The sequence below is a fragment of the Archocentrus centrarchus genome, unplaced genomic scaffold (genome assembly GCF_007364275.1).
Source record: "Archocentrus centrarchus isolate MPI-CPG fArcCen1 unplaced genomic scaffold, fArcCen1 scaffold_26_ctg1, whole genome shotgun sequence".
In the NCBI taxonomy this organism is placed as follows: domain Eukaryota; kingdom Metazoa; phylum Chordata; class Actinopteri; order Cichliformes; family Cichlidae; genus Archocentrus; species Archocentrus centrarchus.
The window spans coordinates 4,009,549-4,019,965 of record NW_022060256.1 but is presented as its reverse complement, the minus strand read 5'-3'; the positions used below and the strand labels follow the sequence as shown (position 1 = coordinate 4,019,965).

Here is a 10,417-nt window from a genome sequence, read left to right as displayed (position 1 = left end):
CTGAAATTCATGAGGACAAATACTGCATGGCACTTAATATCGGCAGCGGTCAGAGGACAGTACGAACTGAGCAACGTGACAGATGTCTCTGAGTAAGGCTTGAAGAAGAGGTTTATTTTTTTAAATGCAAATCCTGCTAATGAGGGGAGAAATAAAAGGTGATGGCATAATTGCACTTGAAGAGGTCATCGTTGGTTTTTGTCATTTCCTCTCATTTATCCTCGGGACAGCAGCGCACCTTCCACTGCAGCTGCAGCTCATGTAGAAGCTTCAAAGATGGAAATTAATTTTTGTGCAGCCAGAATCTTCATGTTTAATTTATCTGCAGAATCAGTGAGTGACGCTAGTAATCCGGGGGGGGGGGGGGGGGGGGGGGGGGGTCAAAAAGTTCCAGTTAGAGGCAAATAAACATGAAAACCTTGAAGACTTAAATTTGGCTGATCTCACATAAACAGTCGAGCTGTTTACCTGCTGGACTCTGATCTGACCACCTGCACTGTGAGCTCTGGGACTGCAGGTGGAGTACCGTCACTGGTCACCCTGCATGATAACCTCCTTATCCTCACGAGGGCGGGGCCAGTCTGAGGGCGGTTCAAAAACCCCTCAGTGAAGCTGGGGCCTCCTCATGGAGTCAGACCAGGAGGGGAGGGACCACCTTTTTCTGTGGCATGGCCACTGACCGGCGTCCCGACACAGGCAGCTCTCTACTGTTGGAGTCTTTATTAATAGATTATATGACTATTACGGCTTGCTGTGGGGGTTCGAGGAGCTGATATGTGTGTCTGTGCATTGCAGTTTATGGATGCAGTTGCTAACAAGCAGTCTAGTATCAGCTGAGAACTTAGCTCTCCACCCTTTCATCTATATAAAGTAACCTCTGGCTCTAAAAAAGCCAAAACGGTGGCGGGAAAATGCTCATTTTTAAAATCTTCAAATCCCATCAATGGTTTGGGAATGTGTTGGAAAAGCTGCCGCCCTGTGGGGCAGGATCCTCAGGTGTGGGAAAGAGTCAGCCGAGGTGGTTTGGATACCTGGCTGCCACCCTGTGGAGGTTTTCTAGGCATACCCAACTAAGAAGAGACCCTGGGGTAGACCGAGAGCTCCAGCTCGGGAATGCCTTGGAAAACCCGGCTTATCCTGCTGATGATGGCGCTGCTGGTGATGAGAGTTGGGTCTCTGGTTTCAGCCCAACGCTTTTCATCACGTTCCTTTGGTGTTTCTTAAAAAAGGAACTCTCCGTGGCAGGAGCGGACAGTTATCCACAATCAGGCGCCTCTTTCCTCGAGCAGAGGAAGTCTGGTACTGCGAGCACTACAATCAGTCATCTCAAAACTGCAACCAGGACTGCATCACTGACACAGCTGCTGACAGTTTATGGTTTGGTGACTCAGCAGATGCACCTTTCCTCCCACCGTCTACGGTTTGATATAATTGATATTTGACCTACAGACTGCATCATTACAACGGGATTTAATCCTCCAGTTTACAATGAATTCTAACAATTTTCCTTTATGCTACATTTTTAGAATGCTTTTACTGCAGCGTTCAAAGCCATGGCAGGGCAGGAGTTTCTTTTTGCCTTGCTCACCACCCGGACCGTTCCTTCCGGAAATTAAAAACGAAGTTGAACTATGGTCGCTTTGACACAGTGAGGGAGATCCATCCACCAGAGACTACATAAACACTACCTCATGACACAACAGGACCTCCAGGGAGCAATTAAAAAGGATCCAGAGAAGAAGATCTTGAACGGGAGATTAGACAAATTTAAATGAGATAAGGTCATTTCCAGAACTTTCTGATCTCACTTTGTATGTGAGGAGGACTTCCACACAGGCTACGGCTCCACAGCAGTGATACTCATAGCAGTGATGTGACTAAATGCAGCAGGAAGTTGTCTGAGCTACCGTTAAGAAGGTTGTAAATATCAAGTAATACAGTAATGAAACGAAGACAGTTTGAGGTGGAGTTTGCAGATGTTCTGGCGGTTTCACACAGATGTGTGTTTCATGGATTCCTGAGGTAGCCCAGTCGTCTGCGCGTCACACTCTTCCCTTTTTCAAAGCGGTATAAAAATACATAAACATCTCATTCCGTGAAGTACAAACTTTCTTTTAGAAAATACATTTTTTAAAATCCTACTTCCACCTTTTCCTCCGCTTCCTCATCCCACGTTTCAGACCTCAGTGCCGTCGTTGAGGTTGTTGTGGAGTTTGACCTCCAGGTTGACCTGTTTGACCTTGGCCTTGCTGCTGGCCTCCTGGTTGCGGTTCAGGATGTTGATGTTTCTCACCGTGCAGTGCTTGGTGCTGAAGTTCTTCTCCACACACTTGTCCATGCACACCTCCACCTTCGTGTTGAGCGGATACTCCTCGTACATTTTTGGCGCCTTCTTCTTGCTCTTCTTCTTGGCCGACCGTCGGCAGCGGCGGAACAGGAAGCAGGAGGCCAGCAGGACCAGGACCAGCAGGGTGACGGCGGCCACGCCCCCACCCACAGAGCTGCCCACATGGGCGTTAAAGGTGGGGGAGGGCCCGGCCTCCAGGCGGAGTGACTTCATGTTGGTGCCGTTCTTCATCTGATCTCCCTCGTTGTCGTAGATGAGCGATTCGTCAAGCGTCAGCCGGCCGCCGCGATCCACCAGGTCACGTTTAGAGCGGCTCAGCTGATAGGTCAGAGAGCGCTGAATCCTGGGGCTGGACCGTGACTCAGGGCCAATCACATAAATTACCTGCAGGTACCACTGGTGCCCCGCCTCCACCTGTCGATCCATAAAAATAGAGGAGCGCATACATTCAGTGTTCATGAATAATGAAACAGAAATCAGGTATTACGACTTTACGGCAGCTAATCCCGCAAACTTCAGCATTTAAGCTCCTCTCTGGCCTTTTATTAAACCCATAAAACCTCATCTTTCTTCATCATAATCAACACTTTTCAGAGAAAATAATCTCAATGCCTTCAAATGGCTCAGATGTAACTCACTGCATTATTGAGTATACAACAATCAATAAATACGCCATTTTGCTCCAGCCCCGCCCCGTTATTGCTTGACTGCAGCTCCCACACCCCCCCTCTCTGTGCTCCACTCCCCTTATAAATTCTCCTGCTACACGTTGGGCTAGCTGGGATATCCGGACATAAGAATTCCTGCTCTCTCTGCGGGTCCTTGTTTACGAATGCACATAACCTGTCAGACATTAGCATTTCAGGAAATCTATATTTACCAGTGAACTACAAAAGGAACCGGAAAGCTTTTGGTACCAAACCCTTATCCACAGACTTCACATTTTCTGCTAACATAACTGACCTTTCTTATCCCTGTGCACCGTCACCATTTCACGCACTTATTCTAGTAGCTTAATCACATTATTGGTAAGCAGCTCCTCATCATTTTTAAAAATTATTATTATTTTGGCCTTTCATGGCTTTATTCGAGTTGCAGTAGAGAGAGATACAGGAAATCAGGGGTAGAGATATGGGAAATGGCAACAGGCTGGGACTCGAACCTGTGCTGCCCACACCGCCACGCAGTCGCCTGCTCAGCCTCTGAGCCACCCCGGTGTTCAGCTTTTAGCAGTGAGGTAAAATACCTTGAAGAATCTCAACTACAGAGGCCTTTGCAATCAAATATGGGAACATCAGCATTTATTCAACAATTGAGAAAAACGGAGCTTTCCACACAGCGCTGCACCACATGTGCCGCTCACGAATCCACTCACCTTGTAGAGAGCATCGACCTTCATCGTAAAGCCGTCGACTCCGGGCATGGCTGTCACGGAATCCAGCTCCGGGATGTCTGAGGCAAAATGAGCCTCGAAAGGAACGTCGTGGAAAAACCTGTCGCAGACGTCGGGCTGTTTACGGTCCTGCAGAGGGAAAAAGGTCAGAGCTTTAGAGCTGCGCTGAACGCCACACTTTACTCCGTTTCATTTGTTCTGTAAACTTCATTTAGCTTTAACCTTGAGGTTAAGAGGTTACATTTCTACAGGGCCTAAGTTTGATTCTATGACTCCCGTAGATTCAGTGCACCGAACCAATGCGTGATAGGAGGACAGGTTTTTACATGGGGAAGAGTGCCAGGGATTCAAATAACCTGCAGATTTTGAATTATGAACTGAGAGGTGGCAGTGGTTGGACTGGCTTGGCAGGTTGAAAAATGAATCATGAGACTGTGTTGTTTGCTCTGTACAGGAGAAGCCTCACATAAGATATGAGCACTTTTTAAATATTTAAGAGCCTTGGACAGAAAAACACAAGAACAGCAGAAAAACATTAAAAAAGTGGTTTACATAACAGAAAACATCCTCAGAGGGAGCGACTGACACGCTCACCCTCTCCAAGAGAGAAATCTGCCCACGGTTCAGAGGACTTATTAAGACATTATTCTTCATGGCTGCGATGTGAAGCCTCTGTGGCTGCGGTGGCTTTGCTTTTAAAAAATGCAGGATTCAGTGATGCTCCTGCTGCTGCAGCCACATAACTGCTGCAGGTAACTGAAGGAGTTTGCCTACCTGAACATAAGAGAAAGCTGCACCTCCATTTGTTTGAAGTAAGCTTTTTTTAACAGGTTATTTCTCTAGAAATGAAGAAGAAGCGGAAAATGAAATGCAGTAAAGGGCTGAGCAGAGGCTCACTCTGTGGCACACACATGGGTTGCAGCCCTAACTAATGCGGCTAATTCTTTTTGAATACCTGTTCGGTGCCACAGGTAAGACTAATGAAAAGAAACATCAGATAATTCAGACATATCTGTACCAGCAGCAGGAAGCGATGTTTGAGGTGTTTGTTGGGTTGGATGCAGCCGTACTGCGGCCCCTCGTTGTACAGAGTTCCCGTGGGGTCAAAGAAGGGCACATAGCCGTCCCTGCCGGTGCACAGGTAAACTTTCTCCAGCTGCAGTTTGTAGGCTGCATTCAGGTTCTGCTCAGGGTTCCACAAAACCCTGCCGTACAGAGTCTGACCTGCAGGGGGCAGCAGAGGGACAGGTTATTCTGATTTTTCACGGAATGGCCCAAATATGAAAAAAACACATTTTCTTAACCCTCGGGTCATACCCATGGAGAACGCGCCCTTGTAGTCCATCTCAGCCATGGAAACATCAGCAGCAGCCGGGTCCATCATGAACACCTTCTCATTGTTGCACAGCTGGAACTCTGTGTTGAGGGAGTAAACCACAGGAACGGGCCGGTTGGTCTGCTGGAAGGCAATCGGCACCAGAAACCTGTTGGAGAAAATAAAGAGGGTTCAAGCTCTTTATGCAAATATACAAGTCGCTATAAAATGGAGTAAAATCTTGTTGGCCTTAAATAAGAGAAAGTTATTCTGAGAGACGGTCTACTGTAAATCTGTACAGCTGCACGGTCGTACTTCTCTGGAGCGTGAGCCGTGCAGGACAGCTGTTTGTCACCGGGGTCGATCCACGGCTGCGTGGGCTGAACAGTGCAGGGGACCAAGAAGACGGTGTACTCTCCAGAATAGTCCTTCCTGTTCAAGAAGACATAAAATTATTATTATCAAGGTACAGTGAGGCGCACTGTACAATCGAGGGATTAGAATCTAAAAAAAATGAGATAATAAAAACTTTCTGCAGTTGAAACCAGTCACGAATGCATCTTTGATGACATGGATATGATTGCAACGTCTCACTGCCAGTATTCTCCTTACAGTCCTAACTGGAATTTTCTAATAGAGTATATATGCTCAGAAAAATGCCCACCTCCCTCAATAAAAAAACCAAACTATACCAGAAAAAGAGACCACACTTCCCCCGTATGAGCTTCTCTTCATTGGTTCCCTGTTAAATTCAGAATCTCGAATAATCAGGCCTCATCGTACCTTAAAGAGCTCATGGTACTACATCATCCTAGCAGAGCTCCTCTCCTGAGGAACCAGGTCCCAGTTTGGGTTCAGGTAACAGACCCACTCTCTACTTTTAATACCAGGCTTTTGATTCTAGTTAGAATTGGATCAGGTGACCCTGAATCCCACAGTTATGCTGCAGTAGGTTCAGGCTGCCAGGGGCTTCCCATGATGCACTATTTCTCCTTCACTCCTCAGTTTCTTCCCCTCTGCTGTTGGACTCATGAACAATTACCCTAAGACTGTTACCACCACCCTCCACAAACGCTGATGACCCTATGTCTATGCACCTGTCTGATTGCACTGATGTACATATTAGTGGAATATAGTTTACATTCTTTTATCTTTTAATTAGTCTCTGCACTGTATATTTTGTAAGCTCTAATATCTCTGTATATTTGCAATTTGTATACTTGTATATTGTCTTATAGTTTTTATACTTATTTGTTTTTTTTTTTTTCTGTAAGCACGAAGTACCGCAGCAATTTCCTAATGCTGTGAACCTGTTCACCCATATGGCAATAAAAACCTTCTGATTCTGATTCTGATGTGTTTGTTCTAGATTTCATTACATTTTTGTGTCCTAACATTTGTATTTTGTCCTTGTCTCTCTATTTTCTTGTGTCCCCCCCCCCCCCCGAGTCCAGTCAGATGGCTGCCCATCCCTGATCCTGAATCTGTTGGAGGTCTCTTCCTGTTAAAAGGAAGTTCTTCCTCCCCACCGTCACCAAGTGTTGCTCTTTCTCTAATACTGTGGGGTCTTTACTTTGCAGTATGAAGCAGATTGAGGTGAACTGGTCATACATACACTAAATATAAGTGAACTGAAGTGAATTTCTAGTCAGAAAGTTTCAGAAGGTTTTCTGTCCACATTAGCAGGTAAGGTGATATTAGCCAGGAGAAAAGCAGTTATATCTTTTTATCCATGGAGGGTTTGTTTGGTTACAGCACTCAGAGCCATCCCTGAGCTGTCTTTCTTAAAGCTAATGCTAAGTCAAGCTACAACAGGAAAATACTGTCCCCAAATTCCCAGACAGGTAACAGTTTATCTGGAAGGGAAAATCACTGAAAACGTTAGAGAACGTCAGTCAGAGCAACAGCAACAACATCCGCCTCAGGGCAGCAAAATCCCTGAAATGTTCTAGAGAAAACTCCGATGATCAGATGATGCCCTAAGAGCAGCACTCCCTTCTCAAAGGAACAGACCTAAAACAGGTCAGGTTCAGGGAGGGGCAAATGAGAGAAAAGAGAGAAGAGACAAGGCCAAAACACAAACCACAGGAAAGAGTGGACTGAAGTTCATAATGACGAACACATCAGAGGGCAAAAGAGGCTAAAGGCATCATGGGAAGTCCCAACAGCCTGAGCCTGAGTACTGACCTGCTGTAGGAGCTGGTAGCCCTCCACAGCTGGTACGGGGAGTCAAAGGTTTGAGCGCTCCACAGCAGCTGCATGTCAAACTCAATGCCTCCGAGGTGGTCGGGGGCCATGAGGCGGGACTTGTGGCCTGGCAGGGTGTGGTGTTCAAGGACAAACTGACCTGGAGGGAGAATAAGAGCAGGGGGTCGAACTCAGCACTGCTTTATTTTTATTGTAGAAAATTTTAAATATCCTGCATTATATTTCTGCCCATAAGGCTTTGCAGTCACCACAGTAACATTTAAACAGGCGCAGTAATGTATCCTGAGTGCAGCCCTACAAACATACTGCTGCTTATCACAGGAAGCTGATGTAAAAGCTGCCCTGCCCTTAGAATATGTAGCTGTGGACTGACCTCTGAATTTGGCATGAGTTTTAAACTCAATCACCAGCCGTCCATCTTCCCTGATATAGATCCTGATGATCTGCAGTCTGGCTGAGAGGACGCTGTCAGTCTGGATACCTGCAGACACGAAACACAAACGCAATCAAGATTGAAAGATTACATAATATACATAAATGTATCATCTCATTTACATGCAGAACATCTCCTGCTCTAACTGTAGACAAAAATCAGGTGTGTGGTGTTTTGGCAGCTTTTGTAGTGCCCCCCCCCTTCTGTAATGCAGGGATCTGATTAAACTGTGACTCAGACATCTGAACACATAAACGGAGAGAAAATGGGAGAACATGTCCTGACCTGTCCTCCAGAGCACGGTGTCGTAGAAGAAAGAGAACTCCATCTCGGTGTGATGCTCCAGAGAGGCCCAGCCTCTCGGCGCCGTAACGTAGATGTAGGACACGTAGAGAGGAACCTGCACCGTCAGGAAGGACTGAGCCGAGTCCCGAACCTGGAAGAGCAGCAGCAGCCTTTAATGCTGGTTCTCTCAGAGGGTCACAAAGAACTTTTTTCCTTGTTGATATTCTTTTTTTTGGGGGGGGGCTTTACACAAACACATGCACTATAATTAGGATGTCCACATCCCAGCACTGCCACGGTCCCAGGTTCTTGTGTTGTCTACATTGTTCCCAGCTGTGTCCTATTCTGCAATCACTCCCGTGCATATTTTATGCTTTTCTCATTTCACTGTCTCATAAGCATAAATGGGGACTAAAGTTGTTTTCTTCAACAATTTTATCTTTGCATGTTTGTGTTTTGTTTGTGTTTAAACTGATATTTTAGCAGCTGGTCTACCAGCAGGGTTTCAGCAGTATTGCATCCATAGATCTATTTGTGACCCTCATTTTGAGTCGATATGTTTCACGGGGCATAAAAACACTGTGCAGTCCTATATAAAGTTCTCCACCTGGTCATCCTAACAGCTTATTCACTTGGCCTGATAACAGTCTTACCCTTTAAGCCAACAAGGAAACAACAGAAACTTTAAACATCCTCTTCCATAACAGCTGATCAAACTTATCCAGAAGCCGTTGTAAAGAACTGGCCCTTGGCTGCCCCACACACCTGGAAATCGGCGGTGACGGAGCCCCCGCAGACATCGATGAGCTCAGTCATGTCGTAGTAGGCGTCGAAGGTCCAGATGCAGCTCTTGAGGTTGAGGTGCTTATAGAGCTGGAGGGTCTTGCCTTCGCGGACGTTGGGGTTAAACTGGTAGGGGCGGTCGTATCCCGGCCCCAGAGAGATACTGTCGTATGACACGTCATCAAGGAAGCCCGACTCTGGAAGAATGTTGACACAGAAAGTAAGAGAACTCCACACCTGGTTTATTTATTCTTTTCAAATCTGTCAGGTCATGTTGCATGCAGTGATGTAAGTTATCTTTCTGCAGGCTGAAGCATGAACTCACTGCAGCAGGAAATTAAAGAATTTCAACATGTATCATCACGGGATTAATTTGAAATACCCTCAGTGTGAGCGGTAGATGCTGTAAATGTGGATTTAATCCCAGTGCGGCCTCCTAAAAATGACATTTTCAACTCTAAGGAGGCCCTGCTGAGTTTGTGGGGTGAGTATGTGTGACTGACCGGCGATCCCCTGAAGGTCTTTGAGGGTGACCAGGTTGGAGCAGACGTGCTGCTGTCTGTAAATCGACTCAGACAGCAGGAAGTGAAGGTTGTGCAGCGGCATGGTGGACACCAGGGGGAGCATTCCATCCTGATGGGGGATCTGGACTGAGATGTGGATCCTAAACAGGGACATACACAGAAGAGCATTTGTTAGCATAAAGTTTTGGTGAAGATGCTTATCTGGTTTAAAAAGCCACTGCAGACCGGTTGGGGTGCTCTTTGTGCTTGACGTCTAAGTATTTGAGCGTGGCGATGAAGGACTGAGCCTGGAAGCCTCTGGCGGTTCCTGTGGTGACAGGCGTGTGGCAGATGGAGCCCTCCGTGCCGATGGTGGCGATGTTGCTCCTCAGAGGGGTTCCCAGGTGACCGGCTTTATCTCTGGCCTGAGCCACGCAGCGAACGTGGAAGCGCCGGCTGAAGTAAATGCTGTCCAGGACCTGAAAACAGGGAAGGAAAAGTTCGAAGCGTCCACGCAGAGGGATGCATGTTAAGCATAACTTATTATCTTACTGCCAGTAAATCCCATTAAAAAAATGAATCCATCATCAACCATCCTCACCATATGGTTGACGCTGGTATACGGGGTTGTATCTGTGACCGTCTCAAAGGGGGACCGGGCACCGCTGGTGTCGGTGGGAGCCGCCACTTCCCACGAGAAGTGAACTTGGGTCTGATTGATTCCTGCCTCCTCACAGCGCTCCTTCATCACAGAGTACTTGGGGTAGTGAGGGTCACAGGGGGTGACGCACACCAGAGGGTAACCTGGAGAGGGAGTCTTCCTGCTGCCCTCTTTAGTCACTTCCTGGACGTGATCGTAGTCAGCGAGGGAGACCACCTGAGGAGGGAGGATGGGAGATTATATACATTAGAGGAATTCAGCTTCTTCATTTTAGGAGTCTGGAGCACTGCATGAGATGAGATTCCTCCTATAAAGTCATTTGGGGTAAAATCACCCACCACATAATATTTTAATGGCAGCTGAACTGATATTTCATTGTGAGTGGTTCTGGTAAATGCATAAGAAATGTAAAAGTCTATAAACAAGTGCCTGAGGCAAAGTGCTGCCCACATTTGCTGCTGCATTTTTGGAGGTCCCTGAATATGTATT

The 10,417-nt window shown here is 46.7% G+C and overlaps 1 protein-coding gene across 1 annotated transcript in view; it reads right to left on the bottom strand.

Moving 5' to 3' along the window:
- Positions 1–359: 359 nt before the first annotated feature.
- The window catches only part of fras1 (Fraser extracellular matrix complex subunit 1), a 226,705-nt gene continuing 216,647 nt past the window's right edge, over positions 360–10,417 (bottom strand). The window contains exons 61-72 of the mRNA XM_030723395.1: positions 9,869–10,144; positions 9,514–9,746; positions 9,268–9,428; positions 8,747–8,961; positions 7,982–8,132; positions 7,637–7,744; positions 7,243–7,402; positions 5,371–5,487; positions 5,058–5,224; positions 4,759–4,964; positions 3,723–3,869; positions 360–2,761 (exon numbers count right to left, since the gene is read on the bottom strand). Coding sequence (XP_030579255.1) covers positions 2,177–2,761; positions 3,723–3,869; positions 4,759–4,964; positions 5,058–5,224; positions 5,371–5,487; positions 7,243–7,402; positions 7,637–7,744; positions 7,982–8,132; positions 8,747–8,961; positions 9,268–9,428; positions 9,514–9,746; positions 9,869–10,144 — 2,526 coding nt within the window. The 3' untranslated portion in view covers positions 360–2,176. The remainder of the gene's footprint in view (positions 2,762–3,722; positions 3,870–4,758; positions 4,965–5,057; positions 5,225–5,370; positions 5,488–7,242; positions 7,403–7,636; positions 7,745–7,981; positions 8,133–8,746; positions 8,962–9,267; positions 9,429–9,513; positions 9,747–9,868; positions 10,145–10,417) is intronic.